General features: G+C 40.7%; 1 protein-coding gene across 14 annotated transcripts in view; it reads left to right on the top strand.

The window, feature by feature from the left end:
* ptk2aa (protein tyrosine kinase 2aa) overlaps positions 1–22,233 on the top strand; it is a 54,070-nt gene extending 31,837 nt beyond the window's left edge. For 3 of the 14 annotated variants that reach the window (XM_035620295.2, XM_035620290.2, XM_035620287.2), the window contains 24 exons: positions 331–361; positions 1,761–1,825; positions 2,209–2,295; positions 3,822–3,839; positions 6,528–6,584; positions 7,450–7,470; positions 8,782–8,879; positions 9,354–9,438; positions 9,567–9,667; positions 9,834–9,949; positions 10,138–10,238; positions 10,665–10,754; positions 10,938–11,142; positions 11,553–11,664; positions 11,782–11,856; positions 13,344–13,451; positions 14,075–14,179; positions 17,200–17,262; positions 17,467–17,506; positions 18,084–18,187; positions 19,495–19,650; positions 19,755–19,835; positions 20,111–20,196; positions 20,314–22,233. In XM_035620295.2, the coding sequence (XP_035476188.1) occupies positions 331–361; positions 1,761–1,825; positions 2,209–2,295; positions 3,822–3,839; positions 6,528–6,584; positions 7,450–7,470; positions 8,782–8,879; positions 9,354–9,438; positions 9,567–9,667; positions 9,834–9,949; positions 10,138–10,238; positions 10,665–10,754; positions 10,938–11,142; positions 11,553–11,664; positions 11,782–11,856; positions 13,344–13,451; positions 14,075–14,179; positions 17,200–17,262; positions 17,467–17,506; positions 18,084–18,187; positions 19,495–19,650; positions 19,755–19,835; positions 20,111–20,196; positions 20,314–20,440 (2,132 nt within the window). In that variant the 3' untranslated portion in view covers positions 20,441–22,233. Of the gene's footprint in view, positions 1–330; positions 362–1,454; positions 1,670–1,760; positions 1,826–2,208; positions 2,296–3,821; positions 3,840–5,991; positions 6,393–6,527; positions 6,585–7,449; positions 7,471–8,781; positions 8,880–9,353; positions 9,439–9,566; positions 9,668–9,833; positions 9,950–10,137; positions 10,239–10,664; positions 10,755–10,937; positions 11,143–11,552; positions 11,665–11,781; positions 11,857–13,343; positions 13,452–14,074; positions 14,180–17,199; positions 17,263–17,466; positions 17,507–18,083; positions 18,188–18,632; positions 19,440–19,494; positions 19,651–19,754; positions 19,836–20,110; positions 20,197–20,313 lie in introns of those variants that run through there. The other 11 variants (XM_035620288.2, XM_035620291.2, XM_035620289.2 and 8 more) reach the window with 11 other exon arrangements.
* The last annotated feature ends 386 nt before the right edge of the window (positions 22,234–22,619 follow it).

Genomic DNA, 22,619 nt, shown 5'->3' with positions numbered 1-22,619 from the left:
GTCCTATAACATCTTTTTTTTTGCATCATTAAAACTCCTTGTGATCTGGATGTGATTAATATTGTTAAACTGTTGTATCTACTATGTTTGTATCTGTAATTAGTTGTGTAGTGCTCAGCTTTAATAAGTACTATATTATATGGTGCACGAGAACCCCTCCTATGGCCCTGCTGGTTGTATTTTAAATGTAATGATAAGAAATGTATTTTGTTTGCAGAAGAGGTTGTAGTTAGATCCTGTGTACTGTGCCTGCCTGAGTCCTAAAACATTATAAAATCTTGTGCTGTATATTTATTTGTGATCCCGTTGATGTGTGTTTTTGTCCTCTAGAGGGAGAGAGAGCACTGCCCTCCATCCCAAAGTAAGTCCCATTCCATTCTTAGTGTTGTTAGAGTAAAGATAAAATAGCCAAGTATAATCAATAACATAAAAAACATGTTCATTGTTTGTTGACTGTATGAGGTGATTTTCCTGTGAATTTACCAGTCCTTTCACACAATTGTAATTCTGAAAATATATTAAGAAGTTAGATGAAGCACATTAATCCCACTTGTTGTTTGACCTGTAACACAAGGCGACTGCCACACTGCCATGTTTATCATTTTTTAATGCCAACACAATTTTTATATGAGAAGAAAAAGTCCTTACTCAGCATTGCCGATTTGTTTTTAGAGGTGAATTCAGGGTAATTTAGTTTTAGTTGAATTTTGGGTTACATTCTTTTTGCGAATCTGTAATTTCCAAATAACTTTCTCTCAAAAGAAATATATAATTTGGTACTAATTATAGGGGTAACAGAAGATAATGCTCAATTGTTAAACTTAATTCCAGTACCAAATTATATAGTGGAGCTTTCCAGGAAAAAAGAAAAGAAATAAAGCCTGAACTTGTCTCTTAAATCTCGGAATTTGACACATTATTCATAACATTTTCTGTGTTTCATAGATTCATAAACCAAATTGCAACTTTCCAAAATACGATTTAACAGTAATTCAACTTGGGTGTTGCATCAGAAAATCTAAACAGGATCAACCATCTATTCAATGTGTTTATCCAGAATGAGTCTTTTTATTTTTTTTAAAGGATTTATAGCTCTGAGTCATCAGGTCTTTAAAAAATTTAAAGGGAAAACACTAACTTCAACACAGAGCTCGACGTGTTTGTTTATCTGTGAGCGCAGAGCCTGGACTCAGCCTGTCAGCTGTTCAAACTGAAAACAAAAGACCTTACTGCTTACTTTTGGTCATTTCAACTCAAATCTCTCTTCTTCCTCTTTTTTTTCTTCCTCTCTCTCTCTGTCAGTCTCTGGTCAAATAAGGAGATACGTTTTGGAGCCAAATATTTCCCCCTTAGGGTTTTTAAACACTGGAAATCTCCTCCTCCCTCTGTCCGTCGCTCACTCACTCCGACTTTCTCTCTTTGCTCTCTGCCTTTCCTTCGTCTCTCTGCCCGCTGTGGTCTGTGATGTAAAGATAGTAGTAGAGCTCCGATGACAGAGAGAAAGAGATCCACGGTGAAGGCTGGGAGATAATTGAAACACTACGGGTTATTTTACAGATAGTGACAGAAGTTTTTCCTTCTTCCATCCTATAGAGTGCTGAACGTGAATAACAATTTCCGCAGTTTTTCCTGCGGCTGAGAATTGCTGATACGTTTTGATTTAGCATCGGTATGTTTATGTTGCATCACCTGCGTCTTAAAACCCCTGTGGCTGCTCTGTAGTTCTTGTCTAATGTACCTTTTTCCCCTCTTCTTTTTAGACCGTCTAACAATGAGAAGAAGTTGGAAGCAGTCAGGAGTGGAGTAAGAGCAATCTCTGTCTCGGGTAAGGTTGAGAAAAAAAAAAATCACACACAGACGCACAAATTGACTGGTTTAGAGGTGAGATGAACACTGCTGTCTTTCTTTCTGTCTCTCCATTTCCTCCAACATCTGTTTTTTCTCTCAGCCAGTTTTTTCTTCTTCTTCTCATCTCTTATTGTTTTCTGCTCTGTTGGGACCGCCTCTCCTTCTCTCTCTCTCATCCACGTCCTCTCTGCTCCTGCTGTCGTTTGTTTACGTCCACCTCTCCCCCTTCGCTCTTTCTCACAATCCCCCCCCTTCTCTTCCACATTCACTCCCGTCCATTCTCAAACACTCTTGTTTTTTTTGTTTTTTTTCCCTCTCTCACACTCTGGACCTCTTTCCCCCCCTCCTCTTTGGCTGAAGACCTAGTGACATCGACACCTCCTAAGCCAACCAAGGCGCGGCGTTTCCTCCTCCCCTTTGTCTTCTGTTCAGATTCGCCGCCCAATGGTATCCTCGGCTGTCATTGGTTACTCGTTAGTAGAGGAGCGTATCCACAAAATTAAGAGAGAATTAAGAGTTAAACTTTGCATTAAAAGACACAAGGATCGTGTCAAGAAAAGCATCATTGGGAGTTTTGACTTGATTGCTTCCTTGATTGGTGTATGAAACTAATTTGGTTCAGAAAGACAAGAAAATGATGGCCATCAAAAATATTGACACAGTTTTGGCAGTTTACATATTTTTATCAAAGAATTTTAAGGATGCACTCTTCTATTAAACCTGTCTTTGTCCTCGCTGCTTGGTTGCGGTTACTAATTCAGTCTTACACAAAAGGACAAACGCAATTTAACCACAATAACTGTTTTTTGCGTTGCTGCATATAACCAAGCCGAAGTGCATCAAATGAAGAAGACTCTGAGAAGTCTCTGTTCAGATCGAGCCTTGCTGTTGAGCTCACAGTTTCTTTATTTTTCAATCATTATTTTCAGTGTTTTATTTCAGTTATTTTCAAGGAAGCAGAGCTTTAATTCTGGCAGGAAGTCCGAGTAGTGACACATCGTTCTTATGATCACTATCAGCTCCGGATCTTTGTTCTGAATTTAAGCAAAATGACAAGAAAGCTGTTTCTCTTTTGGGGAAAAAAAAAAAGATGTTCATGATAAACCCTTAAAAGTCTATCTACCGAGTGTGTCCTGCAGTAGGGTTGACATCCTAAGTGGCTCAGACGATGCCCTCGTGTCACCATCTGTGGCTCTGGCAGCTGTCGTCAGAGGCTCACCGGACCGCTCACAGAAAAAGTTGTGGATCTGGACAGCAGCTGGTTTGATGTAGAGAATTACACTCCTTATTACTGTAATCTAATTGAGACAGTTTTACTGTACCAAACCATTGTTAAATTACACTTGAGAGAGAAACTTTCTGGTCATGTGAGAAGCCTTGATCAGGTGTAACTAGTGTTGAAGTCAGATTCCTCAAGGAAGACCTCAGAGGGTGTTAATTAAATTCAAGCATTTGAGATTTATTTGTTTATCATTTTGAATTGGTTAATCCATCCATCCAATGTTCTGCTGATCATCCAGGTCCCGATCACATTAATTGAATTGATTACATCACTAAGTAACTTGTCCCTATCACCCCTGCTCATTTGAGAGACTTTGTTATCAGATTGAGGATGGTGAACACTGCAGGAAGCAAACTGGAGTTTAAAAAACAGACACAAGTTGCTGCTATTTTCTTGCACTCACTCATTTCACTGCCGTGTTATCTGCACAACGGTAACGGAAACTGTTAACTCAGGGTGTTTTTCTCTGAAGGTATTTTGGATCTGAACTAACCGCTCGCTGACTGTTTGGCTTTGCAGATCCTGCGACATCTCCCGTGTTGTTTCAAAAGCTTTTCATGCTCTAACCTCTCCTCTCTTCTCTCTCTCCCCTCTCTTCTCTGCTGCCTCCTGCTCTTCTCTCTCGCTCCTCCTCCTCCTCCTCCTCCTCCTCTGCTGTCCCGTTTCCTGCATGCTCTCCTGGACCCTGCAGAGGATCTTAGTGGGGATGGTAAAGTTACGCTGTTGTTTATCAATCTCTCTGTTGTTCTTTCTTTCTTGTCCGGCTTCACCAGCACACAGCACCCTCCTGGGAATTGGCAGCGTGTGTGTATTGGTGTGTGTCTCTGTGTGTGTGTGTGTGTGTGTGTGTGTGTGTGTGTGTGTGTGTGTGTGTGTGTGTGGGTGTGTGGGGGTTGATGTTCATGCATGCATTCCTCCTTATTTAACAGTATGTGTATATGTGTTCTATTATGTGATATAGTGTGATTTAAATGCTATGAAATGATTTAGAACGCAATGATTGTTAAGTTAAATGTGTTTTCCTCATGTTTCAGTGACTGGAAACATGAATAAATCACCAGTAGCTTTAATGGGTTTAATCTGTTAGTAGCTAGAGGGGCGTTCCACTTCAGTATTGTGTTTTAAGATGTTCGTGTGTTTGTATCCGAGTCTATTCGTGATTATTTTGAAAGTGGACTACCACTAAATTTGAAATATGTCTGCGTTTAACCGCAATATGAATACCAAAAAAAAGTGAATTAAGCAATATTTCTCTTTAAGGGAACTTCTCCAAACTTGTAGACACACACACGCAAAATCATGCACACGTGTACTAGCACACACACACACGCACACGCACACGCACACACAGTGGAGTTGGGAGAGGTTTGCTGGATCTGAGAGCGGGTGCATTCCTGGCTATAATGGGCTAACTAGATCATACACACACACACACACACACACACACACACACACACACTTCACTCCACTGAAAGCAGAAAGAGACGGAGTCAAACTTAGAAACAGTCTCCGCTGTAGAACAAAAACCACATGAGTCTGAATGTGCAGCGATGCAAACAATGGACCTCGACAGACGTCCGCAAAATATTTCTTATTATGTGGAAGTAGGGCTACATATTTAAGCAGCACAGAAATAGTTTGAAATCAGCTGCAGTCACTTCATTAACGCTCACATGGAAATGTAAAATGTGTTTTATCAGATAAACATTGACTGATGAAAACCACCTTTTACTAATGCTATTTTGTTTATGATCAGTCTATCTAGTAAAACACATTTTAGTAGCAGCAACATTAAAGGCTCTCCGTTCCTCTCTCTTCATGTTAATTAAACATAAATTGTGCACCGTATAATAGTAAAATCCCTGCTTGATTAAAAGTTCTCCTCTTATTCTTCTCTTATGGGCTGTATAAAGTATATGATGTGATAATGGCTAAAACCGTAGCTCAGTTTTTCATTAATCTTACCCTAAAAGGATCAGGTGGATATTTTGGGAAATCAAACCATTCGGAGCAACGAAACGCGTGACCAACTAGAGCGTGTACTTATTTGTTGCATTTTAAAGAAAACATACTGCCAACATCCTTTATTTAATACTCTCTGTCTGTGGATTCAATGACATCTCTCCACATCTGCAGCAGCCATCTTGGCTTTTTAGCGAAAAAGCCTCCAGCAGTTTCAAACCCGCCCTTGTTTTAGATGAATTGCTGTGATTGGCTCCGATCAGTTTCAGGGACATAGCCATCTCTGTGAGAGCGAATAAACGTGAGCCAATTGGTTTTTTGTTTCTTAGCAAGAACGTGGAAAAAAAGCATTACTGTGGAACTACAGTATTTCCACAGGTGCTCATCTAATAGTTGGCGCGGCAAATATCCGGTGTTTTCATCCAACCTCCTCTACGTTAACAACTAGGCGGCTGCCCAGTAGAGCACGTCAGGTTGTCGGGGAGGTATCTTGAGGAAAGCAGCTGCGGGCTTTAGAAAAGGGATTTCTGATGAATTTGGGGACGCGTTTCCCACAGAGCCTGATAAATCCTGACCAAAGAAGTGAGCGGGGGCCGGGGGGGGGGGGGGGGGGGGGGGGGGGTCAGGACAGCAGATGTTTGACTCTCGTTTCCAACAGCTGAGTCTGCACACTGATTTTATTTTAAACACCACCATCTGGTGAGGATAGACTCGGTCCATCTCTCCCCGTCTTTTTCCTGCCGGCTCTCTTCTCTCCCTCTCTCTTTCTCTGCCTATCTGTCTGACGCCGTGCAGATTGGATCCTAAACGCTACCATCTGCTTACATGACACCCAGACACACTGTTTCTTCCTCTTCTGTGTGTGTGTGTGTGTGTGTGTGTGTGTGTGTGTGTCTTCCTCTTATATCCGAGTGTCTCTCTCTCTCTCTATTTTTCCTTGATCTGTCTTTCTCTCTCTCCTCGTCTCCCTTGAACTCTCTCCTTTCGGTCTTTGTTTCCATCCCCAGCACTGATACTCCCTGCACCCAGCTGCTCTCACACAGACAGATATGCACAACACATGCTCAGCTGACATCTTCCGCCAAGTGTGTGTGTGTGTGTGTGTGTGTGTGTGTGTGTGTGTGTAAGAGAGAGAGGGAGAGAAGGAGAGAGAGGAGCTACGTGGGTGTTGCTTTTGCGCAGAAACAGAGTTTGTTTTAAGAGTTAGCTGCTTTGTGTTAAAAAAATGTTTGTGCAGTTTTATTTTTTTACTGCGCACGTTTGACTGTTCGTATCAGGGATCCTTCGTGCCTTAGTGGACGTATGTTAAGTAGAGCAACGTGTGCACGATTATTTTGTTTGTGTTGTTTTAGACGTGTGTGTGTGTGTTTCCTTAATTGTTTGCACGTAGTTTTGATTTTGATTTCACTCCATTTGTGTATGTGTGATGTTTCAGAGACCGACGACTATGCGGAGATAGTGGATGAAGAGGACACATACACCATGCCCTCCAGTAAGTAACTTATTCCATCTCATCTTTCAGCCTCCTCTGGCTTCTGGCTTCACTGACACAAGAGAACTATAATGCAATAATGCGTTGTGCTCTCCAACAAGCATTATTTTTGTTCTGCTATCTGACAAACTGAGTGTGGTGTGAATCTTTTCGGGGAGACGCACTCACACGAGGAGTTAAGACAAGTTGCATCGGAGCGCGTTCGGGGTTTTACGACCGATCGAATTCAGGCCATGTTAAGACGTCTTATGTAAACCGTGGAGACTCTGGCTGCAGGTCGCTGAGGCGACAACTCAAACATGTGTTTCATGGAGACACATTACGTCTGTCAAATTCATTCACATGTTAGTGTAGAGCCCTGAAGTTTGGCTTCAGCCTCTGTGAGTATAAGCGACTTTAGCCTCTGTTCAAATACTTTAGTAGTAGATGTTTTGGCCTAAACTTCTTTTTTTCTATCTTTCTCTGACTTGCTTTATTTGTCCAGCTTTGTCTCTTTGGCTCTGCTTTTTTGGTTCTCTCAGCAGATTTCCTCTAAGCAAACTTCTGACATATTTTCCTGCTCGGTGATTGAGTTTGTACCGTCTGCTCTATGAAGCTGTGCAACAATAAAGCAAACGTATTTTTCCCCATTCTGTGGCAGCATCAGTTTTCCATTAACTTATTTATTAACAAAACATTGGATAAAGAATTAAATAGGTCAGTTTTCTGTATCTGTATATGCGTATGTGTGTGTGTGTGTGTGTGTGTGTGTGTGTGTGTGTGTGTGTGTGTGTGTGTGTGTGCTATTTCCAATCTTAAAGCAGCTGTCTGCCTCTCCCCCTCTCTTCACCTCTCTTTCTTCCTCTTTCTCCCAACGCCAACACAGTGAGCTATGGAGTAGTTGAAGGTAAAACTGCCTGTCTCTGTCTCATTCTGTCCTACCGAAAAGCCTTGATATATACATTTTTTGTTTGATGTTTTTCTTTGCCGGGCACTTCTTATAGGAACGAATTTAGCTGCAAGGTATTTTGTAAGTTGAGTCTTAATAATACCCAGTGATTCATACGTATAACTGTGACCCTGTTACCCTCAACCCTGACTTGAGAATCAGAAAAGGATGTTTTCTTCCAGTATTAGTACCTGGCAAAGAAAAATGATATCCAGTTTGTTGTTGACTTGTGGTCGTCAGTGTTTTTGTAGACTGCAAGTTCATTGGGCTCTGGTGTTGTAAATGAAAAGTAGAGCCAAACCATAAACAACGCAAAAATGATGTTAGATTCAAAGTTACATCAGAGTTTGGAAACGAGCTAAACAACCTCACAATTAATTGCACTGCGCATTGGCTTAGTTCCCACCATCATGTTGGTTGTGACATTTTTATTTCCTCATTTTGATTCATTATTACAGTCATGTGTTTTTCTTAAGTTCTCTGTGGCTTATTTTCATTTGAAGCAATATTTAATTTCCTGCAAGTGAATTGATGTGTGGACTAACTGCAATGAATCGCCTTGTAAAGGAATGTGGGTCTGCAATGCTGGATTTGTGATTTTACTGTTGGTCGAGTCGAGTAGCTTTACTTTATTTCGCCCAACAGATTAGTAAACTTTGACAATATAAATTCATGTTGGTCAGTATCTTGCGTAAACCTCTTGAACTTAGTTTTAAGTTTTTTTTTGCCAGCTGACATTAATAATCCTCCGTAGAAATGTTTCATGAGCTTCTCAACAAGGCGGCAATATATACAACATATAAATGTCAAAGTATAAAGATGTTAGAATTATTTTTGACGTACTCACATGAGTATATAAAAAAAAGTTTACCTTACTTTTAACATACTTCAGATCCTGAGCATCTGTTAACATACAGTGGGGCCCAAAAATCTGAGACCACTTCCAGACTTTGAGACCCCACAGTCTGATGCATTTCTCTAAAAAGGATCCTGGCCAGATCACTCCAGGTCATGACCTCAATTAATGATCTCATTCAGAAGTTATTGTTCATGCGTTTTTTTGTTGCAGCCTCTTTTCACGATGTCAGTACAGGAAGAAACAGCAATGATAGAGGGACTGCGGTGTGTTTATGAATCTTATATGTGTCTGACGGAGAAGCATGTCGAATGTGAAGGTGTTTCCAGTGCATTTAAAAAGAAGCATATGAATGGAACCCACCTCACTCTATCTTCTTCCTTTCTCCTTTGTCCCCCCCTCCTCTCTCTCAGCACGGGACTATGAGATCCAGAGGGACAGGATAGAGTTGGGTCGCTGCATTGGAGAGGGTCAGTTTGGAGATGTGCACCAAGGAGTCTATAACAGCCCGGTATGTAGAAATTAAAACATGAACACTCAAGCATAGGCACACTTTTTAAAAATGCAGAACAATAAATAAATAGACAATCTTGCCGTCTGACAGTCACTGTATCATCCAACTAAAATAATCCACTCAAATTAAAATGTATACATATTCACATGTTCACAAATGTCCAATTACCTATTGCTTATGATTATACTGTATACACATCTGCTGCATCAGGGCTGGGAAATTCAAAATTATTGATTATTGACTCAGTGAAACTATTTAGTTTCGATACGAATACAATTAATTATTCATTTTGTCTAAATTCCAAGATAATTATAATCAAAGGTGAACAAATTTAGTCAAGTGTTTGTTTCACATGTCTGTTTATTGCATTAGACATTAATTTACTGTAAATATGTCCTGTGTGTACATATAATATCAGAGGCATATTGTTTAGATATCAAGCTTCTGACCTGTGTACTGTGTGTTGTGCAGGACAAACCCGCCCTGCCTGTCGCCATTAAGACCTGTAAGAACTGTACCTCCGACAGCGTCAGAGAAAAGTTCCTGCAGGAAGCATGTAAGACCACAGTGTATATTTAGTGTGTGTTGAGTGTGTATCAACTTGACTCATGAGAAAAAGCGTGACTGATTCTATGCTCGCTGAGGTTCATGGGTGAATGTGTGTGGCTGCTGTTTTCCCCGCAGTGACAATGCGTCAGTTCGACCACCCGCACATTGTCAAGCTTATCGGAGTGATCACAGAGAACCCGGTGTGGATCATCATGGAGCTCTGTACGCTCGGAGAGGTACGCATGAGGCTCTTAAACCCACATGTTAAATTCTTTGATAAAACAATGTTTTGCTGACAGACCATTAACACTTAGTGACATATCGTTTGTTTCTACTCTCAAAACTATGTCTCTCAATACTACATCCCTGTGCTTTTGTACATCTTTCTCTCTCTGTCTGCAGTTGCGTTCGTTCCTTCAGGTGAGGAAGTACAGTCTGGACCTGGCGTCTCTCATTCTGTTTGCCTACCAGCTCAGTACGGCGCTGGCCTATCTGGAGAGCAAACGCTTTGTACACAGGTATAAGAAAACACACAGATACAACCTTATTTATAGAACTTGAATTAAGAAAATGAACATACATTTTTTTTACGTAAAATGTGAACATAAACCTTTTCTGCAATGTATCCTGTAAGCATCAAAGAAATGACAAATGACATCAGTGGCCAGTTAGTGGCCCTAACCTCGTCCATTTTTTTGCCTCGCAGGGACATCGCAGCTCGTAATGTGTTGGTGTCGTCAGTCGACTGCGTGATGCTCGGAGACTTTGGCCTGTCACGATACATGGAGGACAGCTCGTACTACAAAGGTAGTGAAACACCTGTTCACTAAAACCCACATTCAGTACACAGCTCTGTCTTTGCACAGAACATCGATTGATTAATATTTTTGATGTAGTCCAGACAGTTGTTAATGTCCTATTTTTTCACGCTGGTAATATGTTACCACTCAAACACGACAGACTGACATTTGTTTGTGTCATGCTGTTGGTTCATAGAAGTGAGACCGTCTTTTCTAGTTGCTTATACTTTACCATCATCTACTGGCGATGTCAGGCTACTACATTTTAATTTAACAGTTGCTTTCTCATCCCTAACCCTCTGGTAACTAGAATCAAGTTGGTGGGAGCAAAATGTACTATCAACCCTATTAAATATTAGATTTATTGTAGCTATAAAGAAAACGCTCTGTACTCTATAGATAAGCTTTAATCAGTATCTGTCGTTGTTTTCAGCGTCTAAAGGAAAACTTCCCATCAAGTGGATGGCACCTGAATCTATCAACTTCAGAAGATTCACCTCTGCCAGTGACGTCTGGATGTTTGGTAAGACGCGATCATTAGTGTATGAATATAAATGTGTTAGTTGTGGTTACCGAAAGAAAAAAAAATTACAACCCTTTACTCCTCAATTTCCCCCAGAACTGTGAAAATCTTTTGTTGGATTCTTCAAGTGTGTCTCTATCTGACTTTTTTTGTCCCGTCTTGTTTGTTTCTGTTTCTTTGCAGGCGTGTGCATGTGGGAGATCTTGATGTACGGCATCAAGCCCTTCCAGGGCGTGAAGAACAACGATGTGATCGGCAGGATAGAGAACGGCGAGCGACTGGCTATGCCTCCTCAGTGCCCGCCCACCCTCTACAGTTTGATGACCAAATGTTGGTCGTATGACCCCAGCAAGAGGCCGCGGTTCACCGAACTCAAAACACAGCTCAGGTAATAATATGGTGTGTGTGTCTGTCTGTGTGTCTGTCTGTATCGGATTTTGGCATACCTTTATCATATCAGTTTATCATATTGATGATTCTTTTAGAAATAATGGGATCAGTAATGATGATAGAAACACATAAGGACATTTAGTATTTTACTTACTTACTTTTTAGTATTAGGCTGTGATTTTGCACATGTAATACATTCTATATTTGGTTTCTTCTGATCATTGCCCATCTGTATAGCATCTATAGATATACTATGGTATATTTACTTCACAAGAACTTCAGTATGTACCAACATTTTCTTTTTGTCGAAACATACACTTATTAAGATAAAGTTGACAGTTTGTGAGAAGTTTGTGAAGTTAATGTTTGTATATATCTGACTTCTCGTGTCGTGTGTACTCTGTGTAGCACCATCCTGGAGGAAGAAAAGCTTCAACAAGAGGAGAGACTTCGAATGGAGATGAGGAGACAAGTCACTGTGTCCTGGGACTCTGGAGGGTCCGACGAAGCGCCGCCTAAGGTACGACTTTTCCACTCACTGTTATTTTTCATTATGATTATTATTAATATTCTGTATTGCAGTATGTGTGTCTTGGGTAGTAAACAGAAAACAAACTTGTTTTCTATCTGTTTGTAGCCCAGTAGACCAGGTTACCCCAGTCCTCGCTCCAGTGAAGGCTTCTTCACCAGCCCCCAACACAACCACTTTCCAGTAAGAAGCACACACACACACACACACACACACACACACACACACACACACACTATACACACTGTAAAGCACAGATGTCAGCCAGTGTCTTTTCTACTATAAATTACCATAACGATAAACATTAAACACTGATAATGTGTAGTTTTAAATAATGTACAAGTTATTCATTACCTGTTCTGGTCATTTTAGACTGTCAAAGGTCAGGAACAGTTTGGAGATTAATCAAATGAGTTGAGTCAAAATGCACATACTGTTCCAAACTGTTGTTTTCAGGAACAATTTCCACTTTTATACTTTATTTGAAATTTTCATTGATTGTTGATGCAAATAAAAAATATCCTGGTGGTTACTGACCGGGCATCAGACAACATATCCTGACCCCGACCAAGCTCCTCAAATCCACTGAGGAAGGTCTGGTCTGGAAAAAGTGGTGATCTTTTTAAGAAAGATGAATTAATCACAACTCTTAAAAACAAATCAATAAATATCTATCTTATGTTATTGGAAAAATATCTTGTCTGGATCTATAAATCCTCCTTTTAACTATGGAATAGATCTCTGGAGTTTCCAGGTTGAACACTGTCATCGCAATAAAGTCAGCATGGAGTCTGAGTGAAGTCTGGACGGGGAGCGTGTGCTGCTCGTGTCACAGTCGAGAGTCAAGAGAAATGTGAAGGGAGGGAAAAACGAGAGAGACGCTCGGTGCACTCATTCCTTCTCCTCATAAACCGAGCAGACAGCAGGCATTTCCTGTAGTGCTAAAAGACACACACACACACACACACACACACACACACACACACAAAGACACACATACACACACACACACACACACACACACACACACACAAATCAAAGCTGTTCTTCAGCTTTTATGGCAATAAGCCTCTCTCTCTCTCTCTCTCTCTCTCTCTCTCTCTCTTGCCCTTATATGGAGTGTATAAGTTTAACTACTGTTTAAGTCAAATATGATCATATCACAAGAAGAATAACATCTGTATATTAAAGCAACATGTATTTCACACCAGACCTGCCTTGAACTGCTCATAAGTATCTTAGTTGTCCCACGACAAACCATGCCAGGCTTTTTGCCATGAAGTTATTATAGTGTGCTTAATAATAGGTATTATTAATGGTGTTTTTATTTATGATAACAACGACTAGGATTAACAAACTCCTGTGTGTCTGCTGAAGTTTGGGTTCATTTCCAACTGATGTTTTTGTAATTAAATGAAGTCTTAAGAGAAATATCAGATAACTTACAGACTCGTAACATTAATGTGATAAATATATCTTTCTTTATTATGTATATATGCTCTACTACTGAAGATGTATTCCTAACAGTCAAGTACCAAACAAGTATAGGAACTAAGTCATATTAAGGCAAAGGTCGGGCATCATTGATCAGTCAGTTGATGTAATTTTTTTCTTTTTCATCCCTTATAAAATATTGTCCCTTTTTTTACTCTCCGTCTATCCACCCCCAGCCATCAGCTCATGGTGGTGTAGGAGGAGTAGGAGGCAGCTTTCCACCTACTGAGTCCTGGAATCAACACAGACCTGAACACACTGCACTGTGGAGCCCGAACATGGAGGTACACACCCACACACACACACACACACACACACACACACACACACACACACACACACACACAAATTGACATTTACAATATTTTTCTGTTTTCTCTTTCACCTCAAATCTTAATATCAAAGCTCCATGTTGCAAAAATAAAACAAAAAGTAGTTGTTTAGTAGCTGAAATCAAATTGAAGATGACTGAAAACGTTGGCACATCTTCTATTCAGCTTCCTCTTAAATTTCATAAGCAAGTGTGTAATTTACTTTTCATCTTGATTAAACATAGCAGGTTATTTTATAGGAGTGAGGTGCTGGCACTTCAGCCGTGTAGTGAAGTTGTTTGCTCAAGCAGACCACAGAGGAATGAAGTAACGGCAGTCAGGAAAACGTTTGAACTTGATCCCTGAAATCATTTTTAATAGCCCGAGCCTTTAACACGAAGCTCTTTAATTATGGTACTGCTTAATCAATCAGTTGTCAGCAAATAGAGATGATAGATAACGATCCGTCATGTTGCTGACCCAAACCTGTTTATCCAGTCTCTGCCTTTATGAATAATATATTTATGTAGACTATTAATATTTTGAATTAAGAAAAACTACAAGAATGCCTATTTAAGCGGCCATGTTTTCTACAGGACAGTGGATGTGTTGGCCATGCGCTGATGGAGGAGAGGCTGATGATGCAGCAGCAACAGATGGAGGATGACCAGCGGTGGCTTGAGCAGGAGGAGAGCTTCATGGTAATAACACTCATGCAAACACAGAAATATTCATATTCAAACACAATCAGTTCTTCACAGTTGTGTTGGTGGACTGCTGCCGTATTACGTGAAAAACTCCTTTAAGGGAAATTCTGGTGTTTTTCAACTTATTCTACTTATTCACATGCCCAAATCTCGACTGGCGTCTTGTACAGGATGTGCCCTGCCTCTCGTGCAATGTGAGGGCCAAGTGGGGCTCCACGCCACTGCCAAGTAGTGTCGTTGTCCTTATTATTTTTTATTTATTTGACAGGATAGAGCAACTGTTGTCACCATGACCAAAAGTGGACTCAGTGCTACGTAAAAAGTAAACCTAAAAATTTGCACAAACAATCTGAAACAGCAAAGATCCTCTGAAAAAGCGATACCTCCCGAAAAGTAAAGTTAAAGTTAAAAGAAATTTGCATATGTAATTGATACAAACCACTGGCTGGGGTGAAAGTTTATTAAAAACAAAGACATATTTGAGCGTAGACATGAAACACTGGTTTGGTCCTCACTTTTTTCCATTTAGAGAAAAATATCTGCGTGTGCTGTTGTTGCCAAATGAGCTGAAAAATGTCCCTTTCAGCCGTGCTTGATTTATCCCATCACACACGGAAACATCCCCAAAAAGGAGCCAAATCACTGCCTTTGCAAAACAAGTCTGTTTTTCTTCTCTGCTCGGTTGTTTTCCTCAGGCTTTGATGGACTGTTTTCTTTCTCTTTTTTTTGAGCCAGGAGTAAGAGAACTGAAGCACAGATAAAAAGGGGAAAACACAGATGAGTGTTGTTGGGAAGTTGGTTTGTCTGGTGCCCGTCAGCATGCCATGTTTGAAAGGCACATGCATTGCTTGACAGAAGCGAACACCTCTCTCTCTGAATCGCTAATATCTCATGTGTTATTTATTGTAAGACCCAATTATTTCAGTTAGGATGCAAAATGTCACTGCGACTTTAGATCCCAGTTGAACTGGACACATGAGAGGAAACACCTCCTCAAGGGGAATCAACGAAATATCACATTACTAATGGAGAGAGTAATTATTAACCACATTAAAGAGGAACAACCAGCAATTTCTTTCCACTTCCCATAGACGTCAAGTCCTTTGGTACAAACAAGAACGTCACTGTGGTGAATTCAGAGTCTCTGCTAATCTTGCTCTCATCTGATAATGTCACGGCTCTAGGAGCTAAAAAAAAAAGATCATCATATGATTTAACCACAAAGAAAAAAGTGTGTTGATTGTGAAAAGGAAGTTTGTGAAAATCTACATTTCTGTTGATTATAGCAAACTAAATATCTCAATATGATTTTACCTGATTACATTTACACCTGGTATTATTACGTGTCCACGTTGAGATCTGATCACTGAGTCCAGCTCTCTTCACACCCTCCTCTCCGTCGAGGAAGAGTGGGGAAGTAGAACAGAAGGAGATGTTTGAGGAAGTCTCTCTTTTTGTTTGTTTTCCGAAATGGTGGAAGAAGATGTTTTTCGACAACCGACATGCCAAAGATGAAAGGAGAGGAGACTGCTGATTTAGAACGACCATATTTGATTGCTGAGGAGAGGACTGCTTCGTGCGTTGACTGGCAAATGGCTGCTTTGGAACTGTGGCGTTGGATCACGTACCTCCACGCGCACGTAGTCGTTGCATGTGTCACACTTGTGTTCACATTCGTCTGGAGGTGTTTTTGACGAGACACGTAGGGGTTTTTAGCCTTGAGACAAATGAGGGAAGGATTAAGCAAAAAAAAAGAAAAAAGAATCTTTAATAATTCCCAGTGTTTGCTGGAATATTATTTGGCGGAAGCACCGGAGGAGTGAATTCCTGCTGCTGAAATATGAGAGTAAGAGCTGATAAATGAAAGGAGATCAACGGGGAGCATGAAAAGACAAAGTGCAAAGAGAAGAGAAGGAAAGTAAGGCCCTGAAAAAGAAGGAGATGAAAACTTGTGGGAAAGTGGAGGACAGAAGGAGGGAGAAAGGAAGTGGGATTGGCAAGAGCGGTGGAGAGGGAGGAACGAGTGAGGAGTCGGCCGTCGGAGAGAGGGAGAGAGATGCAGTGGGATGGAAAGAGTGGGAGGGAGAAAGGGAGAGTGAGGCGGTTCATTGGATCTTTCCTTTCCAGGGTTTTGTCTCTGTGGCTGAGTGGAGCTTTTCCTCCTCTGGAAAAACTTCCCCCTTCGTTCTCCCTCTGCCTTCTCTCCCTCCGTCCTTCCCTGAATCAATTTCTCTCTCTCTGTTCATTTCCCTCCGTCTCTGCGAACAGTCTTCTTCGCTCTCAGTTCTCCGTCTGCACTCGTTTCTCTCCTCTCCTTCCTGATTTTTTTTTCTTTTTAGTCTCTCTCTAACTTCTCCTTTGCCTCAATCCATCTCCCTTTGCCCTCATACTTTCCGTCCCTATCTCCGCCCTTCTTTCGATGGCCTCCACTCTCTGCGTTCCTCCTCCCATCTTCTTCATCAGGCACTACTCTCCCAGGATGCATCTCTTCAAGGCATGCTTCACCAAAACGGTACTGAAACTGAGAGGGAGAGGGAGGGGTGTATCCCCGCCGCGGTCACGTATGACAGCTTCATAATGTTGCTGCTCTCTGTTGGAGTTCGTGTGTGAACTGACTGAAGCAGTGATGTTGTTGTGTTGATGAGCGGCAGATAGAATCCTGATGTATTGATGTGCAGTGTCGATGAAAAGATGACTAACCATTGGAGTTTACAGTCTGCAAAAACCCTTTGCTGGTAAAATTGTGCATTTTTCTGTTGAAATGTGTTTTTTAGTTTGGAAAATCCTGTAACCTGCAGGTTAATCTGTCTACTGTTTTATTTCATTGTGGAGTATTGTGTAAAACATGAATGATTTGGAATTAACGCTGTGTACATTTATTTTAATTTAGTTTCAAAATTAGAACAACCTGGAAAAATACTTTCAAATAATTTCACAGTAAAATAGAAATTACATTTAAATTTGTATTTTTTCTATTATACCATTAATCTTGAGTCTCTTTCTCTTCCTTGTAGAAGACAGAGTCCAGAAACAGCAGAGGAAGCATCGACAGAGAGGACGGCACAATACAAGCACCGGTCAGTCACTGTGTGAGCGTGTGTTTGTGGGTGTGTGTGGGTGTGTATCAATCAGCTGGACTTACACAACACAAATCCTCTTATTTCTAAATGGATTTTATTTAAAAATAAAAAAAGGAATTTCATGATTATTTCAAGACTATTGAAAGTCTGACATTACATGATAAAAGTTATTTAACACGTGTGTGTCTTGTCTCTGCACAGGGTGGAAGCCAACACATCTACCAGCCTGTAGGGAAACCAGGTGAGGGAACATCACACTGAACCTCTGTACCAGCAACGGTGGAATACATACTCAGACCCTGTATTTCACTAGTAGTAGTACAAGTAGTATCAGCAAAATGTTTCAAAATTAACCCTACTCATTGTACACATTTACTCTTTCAGAGTGTTAATGTTATGATATTATATATTTAAGTATATTTATGTATCATATTATTATTGTAGTATATCAATGTGAAGCAACAAGATAGTAAGACATAAATACAATAAAATATTGACATTATCTTTAACATGATCATAGAAATGAATTTAAAATGATCGATAATGGAACAAGACCTGTTGTGGAATGTATTTAGGTGTATAAATACCTAAAAATAATAATGGATTTGCAATCCAAAATTCACCAATTGCTTCTGTAGAGCTATTTTAGGTTTAAAATAGTGTTAAATGGAAAAAAGTCAAAGTAGAAGTACCTTTAAAAGTATAATAATTGAGTACATGGAATAAGTCACGTACTTTGCACCACTGCATTCTGAATAACGTACCTGATGTATCCTGTTGCTTCATACTTATGATCCCAGCATGCTCCTTGTTTCCAGAACACGTAGCTCCTCCCAAGAAGCCGCCCCGCCCCGGAGCTCCCGGTCACCTCGGCAACCTGGCCAGCCTCTGCCCTGTGGACAGCTATAACGAGGGAGTCAAGGTATGACATCACACATGTATATGCAACGGGAACAGATGATTCAAATTATTTAGCCTCTTTCCTCGTGAATTGTTTTAATCTTTCATCGCTTGGTTTGGCCTGTTCCGCTCTGTCATATTGTTTTTGATTTGACTTGAAAACTATTTGGCGTTCCGCTGATGGGCTGCATGCTGAATCTTTTAAATACATTGCCTGTGGTTTGCTTTGGCCTAATGTGCTGTCCCTCCTCTCTCCCCCATTTATTGTTTCTCCCCCTCTTTCGTTAACATCCTCCATCATGTTGTTCTCATTCCATATCCTGCTTTTCTCTTTCTCTTGTTTTTTTTCCCAACTCTGCATCCATCACATCCACCAATCCACCTCTCAAACAATTTCTTGCTCACTCCCAATCCACCTCACCCTCTTCTTTGTCAAACCCCCACCCACCTGCCCCCTCTCCCCGTAGCCGTGGAGGGTAAGCTGATATGTGTGTGTCCGTATTCGTCGTAGTGTTAGTTACCTCATAGTTATCGTCACTTTGAAGAGAAGCAAAATTAATCTGACGTTATTTTGCTTCACCAGAAACAGAGCAAAATATCATAGCACAAAAATGTTGTCCGTTGTTGTTCAGCATACCAACAGTTCCTAGTACAATGAGCAACTTTTCATAACTCAGCTACGTCAATAAACTTTTCAAAATATATATTTTTTTAAATGTGCAAAAAATATTTCTGGTGAAGGAAAATTACTCGAAAAATGTCTCTGTATATGATGTAGCTGGTAGTAGATGGACATTAGACTGATTCTAAGATGCTTTGTGTCTATCATCACACACAGTGTGTGTGTGTGTGTGTGTGTGTGTGCGCGTGCACCATACTTAGAAGAAAAGTTTGTCCCTGTCATTAGCTGTTCACAGGTCATGTTGCACTAACAATGTAGACACTCATCTGTCACAATAGAAAAATCAAAGTGTAGTATGTAGGTAGATGGTAAATGGTCAATGTGACACCTGGAGGGTGTGTGTGTGCGTGCGTGTGAGAGAGAGAGAGAGAGAGAGAGAGAGAGAGAGAGAGAGAGAGAGAGAGAGAGAGAGAGAGAGAGAGAGAGAGAGAGAGAGAGAGAGAGAGAGAGAGAGAGAGAGAGAGAGAGAGAGTATAAATCCCCTTTGTGCCTAGTAGTTTTTGTGAAGTCATATACTGCCTCCCAGTGTTGTGTCTGTGTATTCACACTCACCTTATTAATACTTTCCTCACAGGATATTTACTTGTAAAAAGAAAAAGAAAGAAGTTGAATTAAATTGAATAAAACCTCTCTCTTCTCTGGTCCAGTTGCAGCCCCAGGAGATCAGTCCGCCTCCCACCGCCAACTTGGATCGTTCCAACGACAAAGTGTACGAGAATGTGACGGGATTGGTCAAAGCTGTGATTGAGATGTCCAACAGGATTCAGCCCGCAGCACCGGAGGAGTACGTCCCCATGGTCAAGGTAGGGATCCACGTTGAAACGCAGCAAAAACAGACTTATCTCGACTGTCACGTCACATGAGCTTTTTCCGGTAAACTGAAGTTGTGTGTGCGTTTGTTTGGTAGGAGGTGGGTCTGGCTCTGAGGACTCTGCTAGCGACAGTAGATGAGACACTTCCTGTGCTGCCAGCCAGCACACACAGAGAGGTAACACACACATACACATACACACACACATACACACACACACACACACACACACACACACACACAAACATGTAGGATCTGACTACACAAAAACTAGAGGCACAAAGTAGAATATTTACACACTTATGTGTACTGAAGTCCGGATTGTTTCCTGAATGCGGCAGTCCTGTCCTCTCTGCTCAGTCTCACAGCACAAGTGTGAAGGGATCGAAATGAGGATATATGATCATGATACATGATTCATCTGCTGTTGTTTTCTGTTTGCATCATCTCAGATTGAGATGGCCCAGAAATTGTTGAATTCAGATCTGGCAGAGTTGATAGCGAAGATGAAACTGGCCCAACAGTATGTGATGACAAGGTGGGTACACACACACACACACACACACACACACACACACAGGTGTTTGTGTTCGAAATGATAAATGATGTTGTCGCTTCACAGCAGCAGTGATTCACGCGGTTGTTTTCCCGACAGTTTGCAAAAGGACTACAAGAAACAGATGCTAATGGCAGCTCACGCGCTCGCCGTCGACGCCAAGAACCTGCTGGACGTCATCGACCAATCGCGACTCAAGATGATCACCCAGACGCGCCCACACTAGCCCAGGATCCAGTCGAAGCCTTAGGTGTCGTGCGGGGCCGGGAGAGACGATGTCGCCGTGGCGACAGTGGAGGAGAACATTTTGAGATGGATATCGGTGATGGATGAAAGACAAAAAATCGACTGACTGATACAATCAGCTCCCTCTTCTCCCCCTTCAAACATTCATGATCCTCCTTTTTCTCCCCGGCAACAGTCATGTTTTGCTCAATATTGTGTTGTTTTGTACTTTTGTCGCATTATTTTTTGCTTTTGTATCCAGAGAAACGCTCTTCTCTCCCTCAACGTATCCTCAAAAAAAATCATCCATTACAACTTTTTTTTTTTTTTTTTTTAAATCTTTGAAGAAAAACGAATCAGAGGCTCGTTTACAGGACTGTGCAGATGTTTCCGGTGGATGGACGCAACATAAACACAAGACTAACTCTCTCCGCAGAGGCAGGATGTAACAACTGGAACTGAAGAGCCAGAAAGACGAGGATAATGAAGACGATTTCATAATGTTGTTGTTTAAACATGCTTTTATATCACCATTAAATATTATTATTATTATTATTATTACTACTACTTCTACTTTCAGCCTTGACTCTTACAGTTTGTCTATGGCAGTTTTTCAGTCTTCCTTTTGAAAACAAATCTACAATTTCATAAAATGTCATGATTTCAACATTTTCCATCTTCCTCCCTGTATCTCTCTATCTCAGGCATCAACACGAGACACAGAAACCGATATATGAAAGCTGAATTTTGAAGAACACACTAAATCTCTTTATGAGGGAAAAAATAACATTGTAAAAACAACAAAACACTGCCACGTGCCACTTTTTAAGTTAACTACATAGTAAATATACAAAGAAGCTATATTTTTTAACACATTTCTGAGACATGAGTTGCTTAGTGAATGAGGGAGATGGATGAACGGGGGGGGGGGGGGATGAGGGAATTGGAGGGGTGAGAGGTGGAGGAAGGGCGGCTTTTCAGGTACAATGGAGGTGCTAATTATATTGTACAGTAGGTTGCCCTGTGCCAAACGAATCAACCACGAAAAAAAAGAAACATGTCATACAATGTAATACTCAGATTCACATTGGTCACATTGTGTATTCGAGCCAGACGTGTTGTCGTATCAGCCTCGTCTTTGTTTCCTTCGATCCTGGTTTGTCGTCACATTAATGTTCACTCAACAATTTGTGATTTGAGGATTTTCAGTTTCGCAAAAATGTCCCTCCTTTAGCCGCTGGGATTGGATTTCCGTCGTCTTAGAAAATTGAATTTTGATGAAGTTGTTCTTTCAAGTTGTTGAAATTTGGAAGGGGATTCCAAACCTGTTGGTTTATATTTTTATAAAATGTATAATACAACATTAAAAAATACTTTCTGGGGCTGCATTGAATAGTCGAATTGTTAACTCCTCAAAACCAGGAAACAATTCTCCAGTGGGGTTTTTTTTAGGGCTGAAATGGGACACCAAATGTAAAATGTTTGTCCAACATGATTTACTCTTTTTCTCTCCTCCTGATCAGTCTATGGGTCTTCCTCTATCTTTCTACCTCCTCTACTGGAGTTATTTATACCTTTTTATTCCCGCTCTTCTTCTGGTCTGCCTCCCTTCATTTCTTCCTTTTCTCCCTCCGTTGCCCACGCTCTGTCCTCCTCCTCCTCCTCCTCCTGCCTCTCAGACGCTCTCTCCATTCCACTGTTCCCTCCCCGCCCTGAGGTGAGCAGTATTCTCAGGAAGGAGCCACATGTACAGTTGCTAAACCAAGCAAATAAAAACACTGTTATAGTAAAGAACTTCTGCTACCGGTCATCTTTTTTTTTTTGAACAATCACTGTCTCCGTCTGCCTTCATTTCCTATGTAAAATACTTATGAAAAATAATAGAAATAGAAACTGCCCAAAACCTAGGTGTGCAATTAAGAGTCTGAATACTTTTATAAATTAGTGTTTTTACTTTTTTTACTTTTAATGAATCTGCAGAGATAGATTTCTAGAAATAGGTATTCTCCATGTTGGGTGACTGAGTGGAAGTTGATAAGCAAACATTGAAATTTTAGCAATTTATAAATAAACTCTACAATAGAAAAGGTGCACATATAGTGAAGGGGTCTGAGGTTCTGACTGTTCAGCACTTCGATAACTTTAATCCATTCTTAATTGTTTTCTGAGGGAGAAAAATA

The sequence above is a fragment of the Scophthalmus maximus genome, chromosome 22 (genome assembly GCF_022379125.1).
Source record: "Scophthalmus maximus strain ysfricsl-2021 chromosome 22, ASM2237912v1, whole genome shotgun sequence".
Lineage (NCBI taxonomy): Eukaryota > Metazoa > Chordata > Actinopteri > Pleuronectiformes > Scophthalmidae > Scophthalmus > Scophthalmus maximus.
Note: the sequence above shows the minus strand (reverse complement) of the source record. Positions and strands in the feature narration are given on the sequence as shown.